At 32.9% G+C, this 22,830-nt stretch overlaps 1 protein-coding gene across 2 annotated transcripts in view; it reads right to left on the bottom strand.

Moving 5' to 3' along the window:
* The window catches only part of GBE1 (1,4-alpha-glucan branching enzyme 1), a 263,584-nt gene that overhangs the window by 122,776 nt on the left and 117,978 nt on the right, over positions 1-22,830 (bottom strand). For both annotated transcript variants that reach the window (XM_045540452.1, XM_045540453.1), the window contains exons 4-7: positions 19,828-19,953; positions 18,858-18,993; positions 16,367-16,457; positions 14,441-14,650 (exon numbers count right to left, since the gene is read on the bottom strand). In XM_045540452.1, the coding sequence (XP_045396408.1) occupies positions 14,441-14,650; positions 16,367-16,457; positions 18,858-18,993; positions 19,828-19,953 (563 nt within the window). The remainder of the gene's footprint in view (positions 1-14,440; positions 14,651-16,366; positions 16,458-18,857; positions 18,994-19,827; positions 19,954-22,830) is intronic.

Genomic DNA, 22,830 nt, shown 5'->3' with positions numbered 1-22,830 from the left:
AGGATCCGCACCTTTAACCTCTCACAAAAATCAACTCACGGTGGATGACAGACTTAAACCTAAGACATAAAACCATCAAAATTCTAGAAGAAAATGTTGGAAAAACTCTTACAGACCTCAGCCTAGACAAAGAATTTATGAGGAAGATCCCAAAAGCAATCATAGCAACAACAAAAATAAGTAAATGGGACCTGATCAAATTAAAAAGCTTCTGCACAGGCCAGGAAACAATCATTAGAGCAAATAGACAACCTACAGAATAGGAGAAAATTTTTGCATGCTACATATCTGACAAAGGACTGATAACTAGAATCTCTAAAGAACTCAGGCAAATCAGCAAGGAAAAAAAATTAAACAATCCTATCAAAAAGTCGGCAAAGGACATGAACTGAAACTTTTCAAAAGACGACAGACTAATGGCCAACAAACATGAAAAAATGTTCAACATCTCTAATCATCAGGTAAATGCAAATCAAAACCACAATGAGATATCACTTAACTCCAGTGACAATGGCTTTTATCAAAAAGTCCCAAAACAACAAATGTCGGCATGGATGTGGAGAGACAGGAACACTCATACACTGCTGATGCGACCACAAACTAGCACAACCTCTATGGAAGATAGTATGGAGATACCTCAAAGAACTAAAAGTAGAACTACCATTTGATCCAGCAATCCCACCACTGAGTATTTACCCAAAGGAAAAAAAGACATTCTATAAAAAAGACATCTGCACTCAACTGTTTATAGCAGCACAATTCACAATTGCAAAGAAGTGGAAACAACCCAAGTGCCCATCAATACATAAGTGGATTAATAAAATGTGGTATATGTATACCATGGAATACTACTCAGCCATAAAAAATGGGGAAGTAATACCTCTTCAATTATCCAGGTTGGAGCTGAAGCCCATTCTTCTAGGTGAAGCATTATAAGAATGGAAAAATAAACACCACATGTACTCACCATTAAATTGGTATTAATGGGTCAACGCTTATTTGTACATATGGAAGTAACATTCATTAGGGATCAGGCAGGTGAGTGGGGGGAGGAGTGGATGGGTAAATTCACAGCTAATGGGTGTGGTTCATGCTGTGTGGGGTATGGGCACACTGGTAACCGTTACTCGGGTGGTGCAAAGGCATTTATGTGACCAAAGCATTTGTACCCTTGTAATATTCTGAAATAAAAAAGAAAAGAGAGAAGAAAAGTAAACTTAATAAAATAACACTGCAATCCAAAAATTGGTATAATAAAAAACACATTAACAGATAATAGAGGAGAGAATGGAGGTGGATAATAACAGCATTTAACACAGGGTGAAGAGTTGGAAGAAGAACCTGAAATTGAAAAATAATTTGGAAGTAAAATAAAGACGAATTGTACGGACTACATGAATGTGTGTTCAAAGTTTGTATGATACGTAAATTTGAGCTCAACAAGGAAGTTTGATTTTAGGAAAAACCATGACAGTTATAAGAAACAATACTAATTCTTATTATATTCCAGGAACAATTCTAAGAACTTTTTAAAGATGAAGAATCTGAGATACAAGAGTTTATATGACTTGTCCACCACAAAATAGGAACAGGGAAGGGCCATTTCTTCCAGAGGCTTCCATGACAATTCCATTCCCTGTTCAGACTCAGGTGGCCGTCTTACCTGTGTTTTCAACTATTAATATGTTACCCTGTGTCACATTAGCCTATGTATTGTATGTCATCCTCATTAGACTTTTAATTTCCTGAAAATAGGAGCCATGTCTTTCTCTTCTCCAAGGTGACCAGGTCTAGCACAGTCTCTACAACAAGAAAGTACTACTTAATTGTGGAAAGAATGAATGTCACGGCCACGGAAGAGATTACTCCAGAAAAGCACACAGATAAGAACATGAAGAAAACCCTAGATGCAACCTTATGGACTCCAACACCGAAGGCAGGAGCTCTGGAAAATTGAAAAACTAGTTTATTCATCTGATCACATTGAAAGGATGGCAAATAACAGAGAACAGAAACTCTTTCCAAAGTTAGGCAAAATGTCAAAGAGCCAGTGAGAGTTTCTTCATTACTGCTAATAAACATTGTTTTCTCTCTGTAAATGATTCCGGTATATTTACAAAATCTATGTAAATAAATAAACTTCTTTGAAAATTTATGATAAAATTCATTCTTAGTTGAATGATCTACTTCATAGTATAGTTTTCTATGCTATGTATCATTTAAACAAATTATCCTTTAAAATATAAAGCAGAAAGAATAATTGTATTTATATTATTTGCAAAAGAGTATGTTGCTAAATTATTTATTTCATCTTTATCCCAGGATAACTAAATCACTCATTCAAAGTTACTTATGCCTGCGTCATTTATAAGAGGGAAAAAGAATGTCAAAATAATTATTTATATGTGTTTATTGGCTAACAAATTGGTGTTTATTATGCTGCTAGTTGTATAAAACAGTTCTAGACTAGTAGTTGATAAATTTCATTTTGTTAAAGTTACATGTTCATCATCAATTTCTTGAGAAACAGAAATTTAGTAGTTTTCATAAACTTTTGAGCTCATTGCTGCTGAAAGGGTTTATTGAAAATCAAAATGGCATTTCAACCAACTAACTCAATAAATTGATATAGACTTATCCAATCTAATGAATTACAAACCCATAATAACATGAGCATTCAGTCTACTTGTTATACCTGTGTCATTCAATACATCATTCAATACAATCTACATAGGGCTACTGAGCCCTGGAAATAAGGCTAGAGAAACTGCAGAACTGGATTCTTAATTGTATTTTACATTGATGTAAATTTAAAGTTAAAAACATTCTGTTCCATTACTGCAAAACTTAAACATGTTTGGAACAACTTGGGTATGTGAATCTACTTTTCCACTGTAAATTTATGAACTTTAAATACATATTAAGTATTTCTGATGAAAATTTAACATCAGAATTGAGATGTGCTCTAAGTGCCAAGTATATACCAGATTTACTACCCAAATATGTAAAATATCTTCTTTGTAACTTAGTTTTTTATTGTTTTTCTATTGACTACATGTTGAAATAATGCTTTGGATATATACAGTTAACTATAAAATATTAAAATTTATTTTACCTGTTTTGTTTTGTATTTTTAATATGGCTACTAAAATATTTTAAATTACACATGTGGCTTGCATTATATTTGTTTTGGACAGTGCTGCTCTATGTACCTCAGCAGGATCGTTGGGTTTCTATTTCACATACTTATTTCATGCACACCTGACCTATGATTTCCCATTTTTCCCTCTGACCCTCAACCAGCAGCCTGGTAGCAGAACTGTCTCCTAAACCAAGTGGCCAGCAAGGACAGCAGCACCGTGTACATCTCCCGCCACCTCTATAAGCTAACAGTGTTTGTTCTATTCATCCCCTGTTTTCTGAGTGCACTGCATTTTATCACTAAGCTCCCTGGATTCTCTGGTAAGGTTTACTTCCAGAAAAAGTAGGAAAAAGAGAGATCAGCTATTTGTGATAGTCTTTCGATGTAACCAACAAACTGGTAGATGAGCTCATGGCAGAAGCTCGGAAGACAAATTAGAGGCCTACCAAACCCATGCTAGCTTATCGTACGGCAAACCGTCAATAACAGTTTGTCAAAACAGAAAAACATCAGGGGCAAATGCTATTCCAGACGGGGCATCAGCACAACGAGCACAAAGACGTGCTCTCCCACTTTATAACCATCGCCACATCAGGGGCCACACAAAGCAGAAGGAAGGGGAGGCTGTGACAACCAAGTAGGCCTTCTCGCCTGAGTTAAACCAGGTCATATTACAGAAAATAGGTTAGGGATTACACTGAAAAATTGGTCACCTAACTTCATTATTGGGAAAGATTAAAAAAACTGATCTTTAGTAAATATTCTGAGAATAAATATCTGTTTTCCCCTCAGAACAAAGCACCATAAAATAGGATCCTAAGAAATATATAAGATGTTCCTGGATTTAAAATGCAAAGTAAGCAGGGTAGTTAATTCAGTAACTGATTAATAAAATGTCTGGCACTTGAAAATTTAAAACATAATAAGTACAGGGATACTTTACTTATTCCACACTGGAGGGGAACAAAGTAATCCCTCATTAAAACAAGGTTGACAGATAACTTTAACTTAATCCTTAAAACTACATTTAAAAATTTAATATTTGTAACAGAAATACTTTGAAATTGCATTTTACTTTTTCCCGGTGTCTTAAAAAGAAATTTTTGAACATGACTTGAAGTTTTTTTTAATGACTCAGGTTCATTATGATCAATTATTATACCACACTGCAGTCTAATGATGCCCAGAGGGACAATTACAGTGTGCGGAAGTGTTTGCTGCTGCACCTAAGTGGCCTTACAATGCCGTGCTTTCAGTTTTGGTTTCTGACCTTAATGGCTTTTCTCTTTCTACCATTGCTTCTAGCTGTGAGTTCTCAATATTGTTAGATGTTGATCACAGTCAGTCATTTACACAACCATTCCTAATTTTGTGCTTTTACCAAAAATAGCTTGACGAGCTTTTAAAAAATAGTGTGAGACTACAATGAACAAAGAGCCACAGCCATTATGGAACATGTTTTGGCTCGTGAAAAAAATGTTATGACTTTGCTTTCATGCCTCTAGTTATGTTTCAGAGCAGTAGGCTGGCTAGTAAGTCTACTCACAACATAATTATTTCAATGATATTATGATGATGGTGCATATGACAATTATCACAACTATAAGTTAGACTCCTGGATAAGTGTGTCACTGAATCTTCACAATCATACGAAGTAGGCAAATTATAACCTTATTTTTCTAATTAAAATTAGAAAGATTAACTAATCTGGCTATGGTTACATTCTAGCAAATGGTGAACTAGTATTTTTGCCCACGTTGATCCCAAGAGACCAGGTCTGACCCATTCTCTATACTGCCTACAAGGTTAGAATCTACATTTATATTTTAAAAAAGAAATCACAACTTAGATGCAAAGTATTAAATGAAACAAAAGTTAATGAATTTTAACTATGTAGATTTCATCAATTATTGTTTATTATTGTTATTCATCTATGACTTAAAATCAAGGAGGTATTACATAATTCTGCTAAGTGATAATATCATACTAATAGTTCAGGTTTATAAAATCCTCATTGCTAATACAAAGGAAATTGAGTTGTAATATTTTGTTTAAGCTATAGAAGTATCGTGCATGTCAAATTTGACTTACTACTTAATTTCCTTTGGAAGTTTGGTAGAATCTGATACTCTCACAACCCAAGGCACATTGTAGAGTCCAGAGATAGCCCTAATGGCCCAGGGTTTATATCCAGATCACAGGTATGTTACTTTGGTCTGCAGAATAATTTCAAATTTTAAATTAATTGCATGACATTTTAAAATGGGGAGATTTTATACAAAATGTGGACTCCTGGAAGATACGGCTCCCTGGGTCCACATTGTCACGTGGAAACAACTGGCAGGAGTTTGTGAGTGGCAACCACCTCAGACGGCACCTGTTTGCTCCAGGTTGCCGATACGCATCACCTGTCCTGCTTCCCTCAGTTACCTGCCGGTTTGGGAGTCCCACTTTCATCCGTCAGTAAAAATCTGAAGGTAAAACTCCAAACGTTCCATAATATTCTACATTCCAGTTGGTCATACATGTTCAATTATGTTATTTTATAGTCTTAACTACTGTCCTGTGGCTCATAAATATATTATCATTATGAACTTTCATGCATAAAACCAAATCTCAAATGTAAGCCACTTCATTCAAGACCAGAGAGGTCAGGGTCATCTGATTCCAAAACCACCTACTTTATATTATATCTTTAATATCTTAACTCTATATAGTATATATTATTGTTGTTATTTTTATTGTTATTATTTTGGATGGAAGTAACTTGTGCAGCTCTCTTCACTGAATTCAGTTCTAAAGAACAGAAATCCCTACCAAGTTACTTCGCAGTGTCACCTCCATGGCAACCACGATGGTGAAAAGCTTATCAGAGAGAGAGAAATCCAGAGAGAGATATTTTACTTTAAATGAAATACACTCTATAAGAAATAATAAATTATTAACTTTACTTTCAGGTTTAATATGTAAACAACAAATATATCACTTAAATTAAAAAATAAACGAGTATGTATTTAGAATGTCACATGGTGCTAAGGACAATGTGAGAAAAATTCGTGAAGGATAGTGGAGGAATAGGCAATAGGGAACGGGGGGATTTGGATGAGTTATTTTATATCAGGTGGTCTGAGAAGTAAGTAAAGCACCAAATAATGCCTCAAAATTGAATGAATAAAGGCATGACTGTAATCGTCATCATGATTATCAATACCACACAAAGACCAAGGGAACCCACCTGGCCAGTTAGTCGGCCTCCTTTGCTATCCTTACATGCTAAGAACAAAGCTTCAGTCTCAGAAGAGTTGGCTATGCTGTCTTCTTTCCTAAAGCACTGTGAGAAAACATTAACTATAACGGCCCCCAAGTTTTACTGATGCTGTCAATAGACAGACCTTTGAAAGGCTATACAGGAAAAGGTCTAATCTTGGGGAGCTATTTTAACCTGGAAGGAGACAATAAAATAAATCCTGAGGCTGGCAGCTTCTCTTACAAGTTGTGAAAGAAACAGAAGAGAGACTGAAGATCCAAGGTATAACTCGATAGGGATACTCAACATTATAAAATGTGGACAGGGAATTCAGAAGTTAGAAAAAATATGCCTGATTGCTAATGTAAGTTAATGAGAAAAAAAGCCCTCAAAATGAATAATATTATATACTTATAAATGTGTCCTTTTAAAACACCTATATTTTCTGAACATAACTAGCTCAGTATAACACGGGTTATTTCTCCACAGCATAACACTAAAGAAATCATTCAGCCAGAAAACCATGAAATATCTCTTCATAACTTCAAAACTGCTAGGCCATACTGTAGAAAATAGATATGCTTAAACAAGCTGTTTTGTTACACACAGAGAAAAACAGAAAAATTGATTTTTTTCACTATTTACCTGCTTCTTTAAAAAGGTCATAAACAAAACCAGATACCATTATTATAGACCCCACATAATTCCCAGACTTAAATGGATAAATCACTTGAATAGAGACCATAAGACCATTTTCACAAGCATGCACCTACAATTGTCTTAAGAGAAAGAAGCTGCTTTTAGGGCAATGGGCAACATTTTCAAACTTAAGGTAAATTACTCAATAGAACTGCCCTACTTTAGAGTAAGTTTGAGAAGGTGAATGTTATAGGTGAGTAAGAGCTAAATACTCAAGATGCTTTCACAATATCCCCGTGCACCTAAATTTTATACTTGTGGGGAATAAATGAGCTAGATAATACCAGGAACAAAGTTTACACAAAGACGATAAAGCCTTACCCCTGTGCTGCACTCTGCATCAATAGAAACCTTTCTACTAGACTGAATAATCTCATAAACCCAGTGAGAGAAGTTATATTTCTACTATTCAAACCCAAATCCAGACAGATTAGATTGATATAGCAACTTTCTTAATCTCTTTTACAAAGAATTAGTCTGTCTGAATTTTGAAGCTAACTCTACTTTCTTTGAAATAGTAGAAACTGTTCTCCTTAATCAAGCTGAAATAAGGTTCTGGTTTAAACAAGGAAGAAATACGGAAAGGAAAAGAAAAAAATACTATTAGGGAAGAAAACAGGAAGACATTTTATGGGATATTCAATATTCTCCAAAGCCATTAACAATCTTACTGTGAGGTTCTAATATTCTTAATAGAGAACAGGCTATAAGTTACTGTTCGGCTTTTACTGTCTACCTTTAGAATAGTTTGCTAAAACTATGTTCAAAATTGTCTTTTAATCATCTATAATTTGCTTTTCATAAAGAAAATAGGACAGGTTGTTAAGTGTCTAAAATGATGCCGTGCTATTTCAACTTTACAAAAAATTAAGTGTTTTGAAATCTGTCCAAAGAAATTAAAAACAAATACAGTATTTCCCCCTTTTCCTCAGGGGATACATTCCAAGACCCCCAATAGGCGCCTGAAGCTGCGGATATTACCAAACCCTATATAGGCTTTTTTTCCCCATACATACATACCTATGATAAAGTTTAATCTATAAATTAGGCACAGTAAGAGATTAACAACAATAACTAATAATCAAATAGAACAATTATAACAATATACTTTAATAAAAGTTATGTAAATGTGATCTCTTTCTCTCTCTCTCAAAATATCTTATTACATTGTACTCACCCTTCTTCTTCTTGTGATGATATGAGATGATAAAATGCCTACATGATGATATGAAGTTAGGTGACTGATGTAGGCATTGTGACATAGCATTGGGCTACGATTGAAAACTAATTTAGAACTTATGTATCATTTATTTCTGGAATTTTGCATTTAATATTTTTGGACAGCAGTTGACTGCGGGCAACTAAAACCATGAAGCAAACCCACAGATAACAGAGAGACTACTGTACTCTGAAAGGAGTCATTTTTTAATTCTGTTTTTTGAAAACTTCTGATAAACATATGCTTATGAGTTTTCCAAGTATATATATCTAGTAATGTATCCTAGTATATATGCATCTCTAACTTTGCCAGATAATACAAAAGTGTTTTCAAAAATGGTTGTACACATTTACGTTTTGTATGCTATTTTCTCTGTTATTTTGGCCATTTTTACTATAGTAAAAAGAGCAATTATTTCACCCAATGAAAAAAACACAAAATAGCATATGACTTTAAATCCTTCTTAAAAATAATTTTAGAAGTTTTCATTCATGAAATGTTTGCCTAGTTTTTAAATATCTTGCTAATCATGATGGTGCCATACACTCATTAACTAATATGTCAGTGCATAATAATCCTTAAATTAAGTTTTATCATTAAGATCTGATTTGATCATGAAGTAATATCATATATAAATATGCTAAAATTTTGTTTAGAATTCTTGCTTCTATGTTCATGAGAGCATACCTCAGGTATGCAAAATTGTCTTAACATTGAAAAATCAATGTAATTTACCATAGAAAAACCATATTATAAGATATCATAGCTTAACTACTTAAGATGCATTCTAACTTGTGGGAAAAGCCTAACACGGTTAAGAAGCCTCAAATATTATAGCACCCATGCTAAAGGGTATTTTATTCCACATAGTTATGTCCTTAAAAAAAAAAAAAAACAACTAGATTCACCTTTGTTTCTGAAAGGAACTTTAGTAACTCAAGGTAAGAGTAGAATATGTTTTAGCCTAATACTTATCACATTATAGGTCCATGCTAATGGAATATGATTATACTAATTTTATGCCCAAATATAAATTTAAGGGGGAAAAATGAGCATTAGCTCTACTATGCTGTTTCCTTTGAGATTCAATATCTTATCTTTGAAAGAAGTATTTAACAAAGAGTAGATACTCATTTAAAGATTTAGTAATGGTTAAAGAATACTCGTTAATTCAGCTCAACAAATCTGCACTTGTTGCTCTATCAAGTGCATTTATATAGTGCCAGACGAATACTCAAACAGAATTTAAAGCTGAGACTACTAAATTATATCCATTATTGCTTACTCTAGAAACTCCTGAAACTTATGGGTGACAGAATTGTCAGAAAGTTCTCTTTACCAACTAAAGAAACGACAACCCAATCTCTGTTATAAACTGTCATTAGTAATTTAGCAAAGCTAGAAGGCAGTTCAGCCGAGTAGACAGAAAAATTAAAACATGGGCAGCTCCTGATTGGAAATTTATTCATAGCAGGTAATGAAATAGCACAGTCAGGATCTCTGGCATTACTCAGAGTGAGAGATTTAATTCTGATAACTTTGATGATGGCACTTGAATCAGAGATTATAAATGGTGACAGGTTGTGACATATAGATAGGATGAAAATGAACATCAGCAGCATATCTCTGCAGAAGCAATTCTATAAGATCAGTTTTTTCAAACAGTAAATATAATAATTTCAAAAATTATTGCAAAAGTTTTCAGGAAGAGGCTTAGGTCTTAAACAAACCGTATACCATTTTAATGTCTATTTGTCAATTAATTATAATATTAACTTAGCAAAAATAAGAGGTATAAAAGAATTTATATTTAAAATATGAAATATAAATTGTAGCTTCTGATTTCATGTGATAAGGAATAAACTCAAAATTACAGGCAGATTAGCTATCACATGAAGAGGGTAAAGTGAAGGATTGGGTTTTTATATGCATGTAAGGAATATTCATTAAATGTACTCTCATACAGCTAAATAAAAGCATGTTGCTTATATTTATAAAGAATGATAACTTTTATTTTTGATTTTTATATATCCTTTTATATTGTATAACTATCTACAATGGAATTTTCAATGAGAAGTTTTGTTTTTTTTTAATTACCTATTTCAGACATAACTCTCTTCAACAGAAATATGGCTGAGATATTCTCTTTTGAATTTGTGAAATAGCATATTCATTGTGTGTGGTCAAAACTCGTCAGATATGGGAATTTGTTTTTAATTTGTATTTTAAATTATTATTAATGCATAATAACTATATACATTAATGGCATACATGTGATGTTTTGATACAGACATACAATATGTAATGATTAAGTCAGGGTAATTAGGGTATCCATCACCTCAAGCAATTATCACTTCTTTGTGCTAGGAACATTCCGATTTCACTCTTAGTTATTTTAAAATATACAAGACATTGTTGTTAACTATAGTCACCCTATTGTGCTACTAACTACTAGATCTTATTCATTCTATCTAACTGTATTCTTGTACCCATTAACCATCTCCTCTTTATCCACCTCCCACCAAAATGATTTAATGCTTCACCCTTTGAAAGGTAGGGTCCATATCCCCTGTCCCCTGAATCTGTGACTGTTTGACCAATAGTTTACAGCAGAAATGACACTGTACCAGTTTGCAAACCCAGATCATATGAAATGGCAGCCTACATGTCCTGTCTTTTGGGACTCTGACTCTTGTGAGAAAGCCGTCTGTGTAGTGGACTACAAGGAGAGGAAGCCTCTAAACCACAGCCATGGCTGAGCTCCTAGCTGACAGCCAGCACCGTCAGTCATGTGAGTGAACCATCCAGAAAACAGATGCTCCACACCCTACTGGAGCCACCCCAGCAGACACAACATTGAGAAAAGAAGAGCCATTCCCACAGAGCTATGCTCAAATTGTGAATTAGGTAACACAATAAACAACTGCTGTTGTCTTAAGTCACTAAATGTTAGGCTGATTTGTTAAGGAGCAATAGATAACCAAAAGAGCAGAGTAGGATTTGCATGAATGCTAAGATTATAAAAATGGCTTTAGCATTATACTAAAGCAATGTTAAATTACATATGCAGTAAGTAGTAAGAATAAAAGGAAATAACTGTAAAAGAAAAAGCCTGGTAAATTTCAGCAGGCTAATATAAATTATATCAATAAAGTTTCTAATAAGTTGCACAGAAGTACTGAGACAATAATTCAAAGAGTTATAGAACCTTTACTATTTTATACATTGAAAAACCTAATTATTACAGAAGAATTTGTTTAAATTTGGTTATATATACTGGCTTTATAGATTTTTTTTTTTATTTCAGAATATTAAGGGGGTAGAAATGTTTTAGGTTACATGAATCGTTTTTGTAATGTTTGAGTCCTGGCTATAGGTGTGCCCGTCACCCAAATAATGTTCATAGTATCCATTAGGTTGGTTTCTTCCCCTCTGCTGTGGCCCCCTCACCCCTGGTTTCTTTCCACTGAGTCTTACTTCCCTCTGTGTACTTGTGTGCTCAGTGGTTAGTTCCAATTTTATAGTGAGTACATACGGTATTTGTTTTTCCATTCTTGCAATACTCCACGTAGAAGAATGGTCTCAGTTTTAACCAAATTGTTGAAAAAGGTATTAATTCATGTTTTATGGCTAAGTAGTACTCCCTAGTGTAAATATACCATGTTTTATTAATCCACTCATGAACTGATGGGCATTTGAAATAGATGCTGGCGTGGAAGCAGAGAGAAAGTAACATTTACACACTGTTGGTGGCACTGCAAATTAGTACAACCTCTATGGAAAATGGTATGGAGATTTCTCAAAGAACTAAAAAAAAGTAGAACTACCATTTGATCCAGCAATCCCACTACGGGGTATCTACCCAAAGGAAAAGAAGTCATTTTGCCAAAAGGACTTTGCAATCAAATGTTTATTGCAGCACAATTCACAACTGCTTTGTAGGATTTTATCTATATTGTTTAATGGTATCAGAACCCATAGTATAAACCTATATAAAAAAAATACTAATTCTAGCCATGCATGGTGGCTCATGCCTGTAATCCCAACTATCCAGGAGGCTGAGACCAGGAGTGTGAGACCAGCCTGGGTAACACAGTGAGATTCTGACTCAAAAAAGAAGAAAGGAGAAAGGAGAGGAAAGGAAAGGAAAAAGAAAAGAAAGAAAAAAAAAAGAAAAAAGAAGAAAAGAAAAGACAAAACTAATTCTATAGAATTGGCAAATCTAGATATTAGCCAAATGGAATAACATGTAGAATAATAAAACATATTTTAATAAAACTATATTTACAGAGGACTAAGCCTATATGATATAGTAAAAACAAAATAAATGGTCCTAAAAAATATTAAAAAATAATAAGCTAAAATCAAACTATACACTATTTAACAAAAGTGTACACCTGAAAAACATTAATAGTTAATTCAATAAAAAAAGAAATCAAGTTTTAAATAATAATGTTAAGTTTGTTTCAATTTCTGTAAAACAAATGTTTTTGAAAACAATATGTATAATTCCTTTTCTTTAGAAAATTGTCTAAGTTTAAATGCACTTTGAGAGCTCATGGTATAGAAAAATACACTATGATAAATCTTTTAATAAAATAAATGATTTTATAACAAAAATTCATCCAATTAATGTACTTCTTTTTAAGGTACAGCTCTACAGAAGAATTGTTTTAAAACATAAAAATATAACCATTCAATATACTTCCTTTGCAAGGCACAGTTCTACAGAGTAGAGTCAATCTTCATTCATTCAAATATGAACCAGAGAGTTCAATTAATTGAATTTCTTCTGCATATTCTACTTTTATAAGATTTACTCAACAATGTAATTAGTGGGGTTATATAAAGTAATTAATACAAGTTTAGTCTTTTTTATTTGCTATAAATCTACAGCATAAAAAGCAATGTTCAGAAAGGTGACATAAATATAAAATACCTTCATGGAAGGAATTATATTAGCCTCAAAACTCTGCCTCCTCTTATAATGAAAAACCTGAGAATAAGAATGATTAATCAGTTTGTACCAGAATGAAGCTCTGCCTAGAAACCTGCCACTCTCTAGGGTCTTTTCTCACCTATTATGCTGCCTCAACTGGCATGAGTGCTTCCTATATGACTATAAAATATAAAATAATGTAAGATATTAAGGAAAAAGTGAAACAAAATAATTTTCCCTATATAAAAATCATCTAATTTATTTTGAAAAATGAGAATTTTTCATTTTATGAAAACATTTGCTGAAGCATTTTTCTACACTATTTTCTGAGTATGTATATGTTTATGTAAAGGCAACATCCAAAAGAAAATTAAATATTTCAAAAATATTTATAAAAAATTATGCATTACTTGATACTTTGCTATTTTTAATACGCCTTACACCATATTTTCATTATATTCTCACTTATGAGAAATAATGGATTAATGGTATTTTGAATTTCCCTTTTGAATTTTTTCCATATTATGCTATTTAGATTTAATCACCTAGAACACCTTTCTACTTAGATTGCAAGGAGGTCAGAGATGTGTTTAATTTTAACAAACTGTTTCAACACTAAGCCTTAGTTTACTTATGTGTAAGATAAGCATAACAATAGTACTTACCATGTGTAAATAAAGTTAATGTACAGATTAAATGAGATGAAATATGTAGCTAATACATCTAAAACACCATACCTGGCACATATTATATACCAACAATGTTAGTTGTTTTTATAGTTATAAGTTAATAATTTAACTAAAATCAAAAACTTGGTAATATTAAGATATCAAAACATGAGGTATGATTTTTAAAAATGGCTTACTTAAGACAATGTGTATTTCTATATTAAAAGGAGATTTAGTCTGGTTAGATCAACTTGATAAAGTGGTCTTTTTGATATTAAAAATGATTCGCATTAAAACTTTTAAATGACAATATAACGAATGTATTTTAAATGGCATAAAATTTATAAAACTGAAATTTAATGCAACATGAATGTGCTATATAAAACAAGGTAAAATTGCTCATACAATTGAAAAAAATCAAATTAAGAACATTAAGTACCAGTGAGAGAGTACACATACAATGAATTTAGTGAAATTCCTTGACATTAATTTCAAACAAAAAAAATTTCCGTATTGTATTACTTACACGGAGTAGGCGAACAGTCTACTATCCCAAAGATCATGAGTCCCTTTAGGTCCAGAATGAAAGTAACAGGAATCTGTCCCATCAAACATATTCAATCCATCTTCTGAATTTTTTGAAGCATGGCTGTGTACCACATCTAAGAGGACTATGATGCCCATTGAATGAGCTGTATCAACCAACTCTTTTAGCTCTTCAGGAGTTCCATAACGGCTAAAGGTAAAGAACACAGCAAGAACAAGGTAACATCTTATTTAAAGCAAATAGTCAACTGTGCATCAACTGTGTTGTCAGCAGAGTACTAGATGTTTAAATACTCAAATGCAGTATACTACTTAGATACGGCTCAAAGTTGTTTAATATTTTTTATTAAGCAAGTTTAAAATCATTAAATAAAAAAATAATTTAAATCAGGCTATTAAATGTATATTTATATTCCAACCAAAATTTAAATTTTGAGAATGCAATAGTAAAACTATGCTTCTCTATTTTCAGAGATTCTGATTTCCATCTCCAAGCCTAGCTAGCCATGGTCACTCCTGCTCACATGTCTGCCCATCCCTTTGAGTGTATACATTTGGGGGTGAGAGGCTCTTCGAGTATTTCTTTGAACATCCATGGTGCCTTGACTGAAGCCATCCCCCCCTGCACTTACTCCCAAACTCAGATGCCCTTAGGTACTTATGGGCCAAGTGAATATGCCAGATCTGTCACCACCCAAGCAGAAAATATGGGTAGCACACATGCACGTATGCTCGTGTTAAAGAGATTTGATAAGGGCCCCCCAATGTACTTCATATAGATAAAGAAAACAATGGGACCAAGAGCTGAGCACTAAGAGGCCCAATATTTAATGGTCATAAAGACAAAAAGAAAACAGCAAAGAAAATAAAGAAGCAGCAACAAGTGAGGTTAGAACAATAGGAGGTTACAATACTCTAGAAGATAAGGAATGAAAAAAGAAGTTAACAAATTGTGGCAAATAATGCTGACAACTCAAGTCATCTAAGAAAATGACCATTGTACTTAACAATGTGAAGGTCATTAAAACCCTTGACAAAAGCAATTTCAATGAAGAGGTAGATAGTCTACTCAGAATCAGTTCAAGAAAGACCAGGAGCAGAGACAGTAAATAGGGATAACTTATTTACGGAGAACTACTATAAAGAGAAAAGGGCAAATGGGTCGGTATCTTTTTTTCTATCTCTGGAACATTATCTACCTATGCCCACTTCAACTCTTCTCCCAGTTAACTCTTAATCATGTTTTAGGTCTCAGTTCCAGCATCAGTTCAGATCTATTACAAACTTGTCAGACTCCTCATTATATGCTATTATAGCTCCCTGTCATTTTCTTCTTAGCTTTTATTACAGGTAGAAATCTCAATATGTATGATCACTGTAAACTCCATGACACAGAGCAATGTTGGACTTGTTCAACTGTACCCCTTCACTTGCACAGGACTCTTTGGTGTCTTTCTGCCCAAAGAGCCACATTCCTTGGATTTCAGCTAAGAGGAGGGGCAACACCTCTGTGAGTAGTATATATCCTAGCAAGGACCTCTTCAGTGACCTTTCTACATGAGTCAATCTCTTTCCAGAAAAGGAGGTGAGTTCTTACAATAATGGCTTCCATAGGACACAATTTTCTGACTACAGCTTGGGCCTCCAAACTTGTGACAATTTTAGCAGGTAACTGGACATTCTTTATCAGAAATCATTCCATGAAAAGCAACATTAAAGCAAGGTCAGCCTCTAACGCTAGATAGGAAGAGAGTCTATGAACTTAGTAAAAGATAATGTTCAGATTCTATTATTAATAACTTTGTAAACCCTAAAATAGGATGCAAAGTGTTATATAAAATATAAACTTCATTTTTAAAATTTTTTGCTCAAAAGAAAAATGGAGATAATGAGTCTTTCATTTTACCTTGAAGCTGCAAAGAAGCTTGTGATTTGATAACCAAAACTGGCATAGTAAGCATGCTCCATGATTGCCATCAACTGAATGCAGTTGTATCCTGTATAAGCAAAGGTCAAACAGAAATTTAAAGCCACATCTTAACAAAAGTATTGAAAAGAATTGCACCCTTGTTCTAAAGACAATAAATTTTACGTACCATCTACAAGCTCTGATCATCTTGAAAAGTCTACTACTTTAACATTTTTTACTTGTCTGACCTTCTAACACAAAATTGGACAGTTAATTTCTTAGAGTTATATTCTAGCTATTTGAAATGTCTTCATTTTAATAAGCAATAAATGATATGCAAATTTATTCTTAATTTGGTTTTAGGATATTAAAGATGTCAATCTACATATGCTAAACTTCAATTGCACTTGTAATATTCATATTCAAGATTATGAAAGCTAAATTAAAGTAACTGCATGATATACACTTTTTTATTTTGTGTCTTTTCATATATATTTCAGTTATTTTTACCATAAAGCATAAGAAATATTACCAAATCTATTTTTTCCACAAGGTATCTTTTATAAAGTCATTATCAATGCTTCTACTTTCCACTATTTTTTGCACCTATATTTACTCCAAAGATGCATATGTGTACAAATGTACACACTCATACACACACACACACATCACCTTCCTTTCTCCATCCCAATATGTTTTGCTCTACTAGTAAATGAAGTGACTCAAAGGGTGGGTATTGTATTTTAAAAATCAATAATATTTAAAAATATTTACTAATGTATTTTTAATATAAGCAAATAATCAGTGAAAAAGAAACTTTTGGTTTCTAAGGAAATCTAAAAAGCTAAGAAAATCAGGATTTTCTTCTTCAAAGTATAATCTGGTAAAATTTTCAAATATGAATATGATTTGATTACTTTGAAGGTTACAATTCTGTAACATACATAGAAAGTATTCTTACTCTATCCCCAAAGTACAATTCACATAAGCTTGCCAATTTTCTTAAGGTTTATATAAATTCATATTCAATGCCAGCTTCATTTAAAGACATAACTATACTTATAAATGCTTGCAAACAAATACGTGGCAAATTAATTTCATTCTTCTTGGTTAATATCTTGTAGCTTCTCATATACATATTTCAGTATATCATCAATACTGGAACAATTACAAATTCACATTCAGAACTAGAAATTTATACATTTAAAGAAGAATATAAAATTCCCCATGATTTCATAATCTATTAAAATGTTACTATGATTTTATTGTAAAAAAATGTAATTAACTCTATTAAGCTGACAGAAATATGAATATAAACTTCTGCTCAGATAATATAAATCAATTATATATCTTATGATAAAATATAGAATTTATATTTTATTTTTGTACTATGTAATAAATATTATCTTATGATCAAGTACCAATTTATAGTTTTATTGTTAATTATTAGGGCATTAATCATTCCTGGATTTATTTATGTTCCAAGTACTGGGCTAGGTAATTCAGACACAAGGATGAATAAGAGAATCCTTGTGCTGCTGAACTTTCTGCAAGAATTGGGTCATAAATAATTTATTAATCTATAATATGAAATAAAATCTCAACTATAACAAGTTTAACATAATACCTATTAAATATATTAAGTAATTAATACTAAATTAGCCATATGTTTAATTAATTTTGGTTTCTGGAACGTGACTTGACCATGACAGAATCCATACCTAACTGAAAACTATAACCATGACCTGCAATCCTTTCCTCTAGCCACAATTTGGACTCCATAGCAAGAGCAGTATAATTAAATATACTTTTTTGCCCTGTCTAGACATTGGAGCAGGTGCTAAATATGCTATGAAATTATTTTTTTAAAAAGCACTACCTATAAAATTAAAAATACCAGATTTGGAGCATACTAAATCAATCATTCAGCAGTATATAATTCACTCTCTTGGTTGTTCCCAGGCAGACAGGGTCTGTGTCATTACAGTTGAACAAATGAATATCTAGCACAATGTGTCTCACATAGAAGATGTACCATAAATGGTTGTTAACTAAGTCATCCAGACAGGGGCTATATGAAATGACTCTGACATAAATGAGTTCCAGGTACCTTACAAATACAAGATTTTTTCCTGAACAAATAAAATGAACAGGCTATGATCAATGAGCACTTAAATTGATAAAGGTTTTCTCCTGTAGAAAAGTAATTATGCTTACATATTTATCTACAATTTTGGAAGCCATCAGTTCATATTACTTAAAATTGAAATTGGAATAATATCTTCAATTCTTATGCTCTATCTTATTCCATTTCTCTTTTCTATGCTATCACTATTACAGGGCAATTTGAGAAGACTAAAATAAAATGCATTTCTATTACATATTTAATCTCTTAACACAAAAAAAGAGACAGTTGTAATTAGCTTTTCTAATAAGAGAACAGATTCATTAAAATTTTATCTGAATAAAAATCACAGTTATTACTTACCAAGGTCTTTGATTCTTGGTAGTACATTGCATGTAAAATGTTTATAAGAAGCTACTTTTCCTTCATGGGAAGAAATTCCCACATGAGATTCATAAATTCTCAGACTTTTTGGCTTCTTTGGTCTGGAATGCTTAAACTACAGGATATAAAATTGCATGTAAAATTAAACCAGGAATTCAGGTATGGTACTAACTGATCACGCATGTTAAATCAAATGGTGAATAAACTTGGACAAACACTTTGAACTGTTGTCACATATAAAAGACACTGTCTACATTCACTAAAGTTTCTTTTGGGGAAAAAAAATCCTTTTTATGATCTTGTTAATGGACCTATTTTAGAAGCGGAATCATGTAATGGCTTATGCCATATCACTGAGTGAAGATTTTTTTTGAGCCTAAGCCTTAGAGAAAATATAAGAGCCAAGGAATACATACATAATTATCAAATGCAAAGCATTTATCAACAAACTCCAAAAACTTAAAAGACAGAAAAATGAGTTCAAAGATGCATATAACACTTGTAAGCAATACAGCAGTAAAAATTACCCTAATTAATACATTCATGAGATAGTCTTCCCTATTTCTTGGTCCTAAGGACATTGATTCTGCTTCTAACCCATGACATTGAGAAACATTACATCACCGACTAGTCTTTAGTAAATCAGAAATTCTAGTTAAAAAAAAAAAATAGTATACCTTACAGATCAGGAATTAAGTAGTGACTTAGTATTCTTTTTTTCCCTTAACCTCAGAAGCATAGGATAAAACAAAAACTCCCTTCTATCTTTTACTGGCTACACAAAATGAACTCTGATGTATGTACAGCATTAAGAGGAACACTATGATGTAAAATACTAAACCAGAGGTGAAGAGAGGTGTTGAACATTACTATAAAAGTTATAAAAGTAAAAATTAATTTTCTTAGAAATATTGGAGCAGGCATTTATTTAAAGATTTGTTGTTCTCACTTTATATGAGGGTTCTGGATCCCAGTGTATCCAATCATAATTCACATTATCACCTTCACGAGCCACATACTTCGCCCACGGTGAAATACGATACAAGATCTCTCCACTTTTGCTAGTAATAACTACCTAAAAAGAGAATGAGATGTCATTGCTTTAAATTACTTTCAAAACTTTCAGACAATACAAAATAGTTTGAGTATGACTACAAGTAGAAAAAAAGGAATGAGCTTAAGATTCTAGACCACCACATAGATGGGTGAACCTCAAGAACATATTTAAATTCTAAGGATATTGCTTTCCTCATCTGCTATTACTGTATGATCCTTAAAGTCATTTCCAGCTTGGATATTTTATGATTCTCTGGCAATTTCCATCATTGCAAACCAGCTACTAGAGTGGTTAATTAAACATACAGAAGATACTAAAAAGAGAAGAATTATTATTTGGAAGCTGCTGTCATTAAATCAATCAACAGAAGGAAATAATCCTACTCTATTAAAAAAAAGATAAGTGAGTTATATCATCTCTTTCTTTTCCTTTTCATAGCAATTAATGATAACATTTTCAGGAAGCTAAAGGAGAATAACGGGTTTGGTTAACACTTGTGCACACATACACACACATAAGTTTCCACCGTTCTCTTCTTTTATATCCTAATTCAAGTGTTCTTTACCATATAAAACCAAATACCATTCCCTTTTACCACCTATTTCCATATTTGCCAAGAGTACCACTATTGTTTCCAATAACAGAAAATAACAATAAAAATGCAAATATGATTTTACTGAATCCACCATTTTAGAGTTAGTACTGAATAAACGATTTTGAATATATTCAGCCATATAAACAGACCCTCCAAGTGATCAAACCTGTAACTTTTTTACTAAGTTTTCTTTTTAATTGGACTTTCTAAAAGCAGGTAAAATATAATCAAAAATATTCAGATTAGGAGCTACATTATGCTCTCAGCATTGAGAGAGAACATATTCTTCAATCTCCTTTAATAGAGAAAAGCTTAAGTACTCATAATTCTTGGTAATTAAATATTTGTATAATGCTTTATAGTTTAGAAAGGACTTTCACATTCATACCTCACTTGATTCCAAAAAATCTTTATGACCCAAATATTAAGTGAGATTGAGCTGCCAAAAGTCCCAAAATCACTGAGTGGCAGACACACAGAACTGCCAGTACTCAATTGTTCTAAACAGGATTCCACAGTATTTCCTTCAGATGTCAAAAAAGAATAAATCGTGGTTTACAATGAAGGGGGCAGGTGAGTGGTGAAAGGGATGCCTATCTTACATGAATCCAGTTCTTTCTCCTCCTTCATTATTTCTCCTAATTATTGAAGCTGATCATAGCCAACTTTTCCTATTATTCAATAATTATCACAAAGACATAAATCAATAGGACTAACCCACGTCAAGATATTGTATCCCAAAAGTGATATGTTTGAAACAAAACCCTTTGCTCACTCACCAACCCAGAACAGGTTATAAGGAAACAAAATACTATAAATTTGTTTTCAATGAATAGTGCTCTGCCTAATTCACTAATTCATCCATCTATCCTTTCTCTGTTTTGCAAATGGCTCTATAACCCCTCCAAAGGTGGATCATAAACTAATAATTATTTTTAAAAGTGTGTGTTAGCAGAGAGTGTTTGAAACTTTAAGTAAAGAACATGAAGAATCTAATTCATGCTGAATTTAATTTCCATAGCTTTGGAACATTAATTCATTTATCTTGCTGTATACACATGTATCTTAAGAAGCTACTGAGTGATACATTTTGCAAGGAACAGTTCCTCCATGGGTTTCTGATGCTTCTATATCTTTTTCTGAGTATGCCAAGAACGCAAGGCCCTGATCATTGTTAATGAGGACCATTTCTCAGGGTTGTTTTTGTAGCCAGCAACCCTGAGGGATGAAATAATGTCTCCCTCGAAGACACAGCTGACTTGCTTACTACTTGCTACAAAAGAATTGATGCTCCATGTTCAATATTCCCCTGGTATAATACAAACCCCCTGTGTGAATACCAGCTGTCTGGGCCATACAGTGGCACCCGTATGGGCTTAGAAGATGAGGGGAACCGATGCAAATATGATGTTCATACTGCTTACTGTGCTGTGAGTAATAAAATCATGTGTCTCTGACTTAGGAGTCCCGTGTTTTCTGCCAGAATCTGTGAAGCAGGTTAGCATCTAAGCTTCTAGGTAGGGTAAAATCAAATCACAGACCAGACAAAGAAGTATTTGCTCATTCACTGAATGACTTTAATCTTTTTGTTTTTGAAAGTTCTGTTTCTTCCTTCCCTAAAAGCCGTTTGTACTGGGGTGCTTGCTGCAATGGAGACTTCTAGTTTTCCCATTTCCTCCTTCTTTCTTAGTATTAGAGTTATAGCCAAATGCTTTGTAGAGAAAAGCTTTCCACCAAATCTGGAACACTTAACTGTGATTGTTACATAACAAATTCCTCTATTCTTTAAGCCCCTGAATTTTGCAAGGACCTTTGTTCCAGTAATTTAGGCTTTCCTAATTTACACACTTGTCTATGACACCCACTTGACCTTGCTTTTGATTTTCTGTTCCTCAATTGTTGTGATACTGGTAGCCAAATAAGAATATTATAATAAATCTAAATAAATCTAACCTGAGAGACATTCCAATGAGTAAAGAATGTAACTTCTATGGACTAAACTCAGCTTATAAAATTTGGGGGGTGGGGAAAGGGAGGATACATTTTGTATTTTTGCTATGAGTTCAGATTCCACATGGAAACATTTTAGATGAGACAAGACTTTATATCATTTAATTCACAAGCTCAAAATATCAGCATGCTATATAGCAAATTGAGAAGAAATAGATGGTTTGATTCATCTTTCAACAGTAAGTCTAGTAGCTGGCGGGTAAAAAAGTTCACCTGATCCTATCAAATGGAAAGTCTCACACACTGCTAGTGTGAGTATAAAATACTAATAGTATAAAATCTCTAAATAG

Source organism: Lemur catta, chromosome 1 (genome assembly GCF_020740605.2).
Source record: "Lemur catta isolate mLemCat1 chromosome 1, mLemCat1.pri, whole genome shotgun sequence".
Lineage (NCBI taxonomy): Eukaryota > Metazoa > Chordata > Mammalia > Primates > Lemuridae > Lemur > Lemur catta.
Note: the sequence above shows the minus strand (reverse complement) of the source record. Positions and strands in the feature narration are given on the sequence as shown.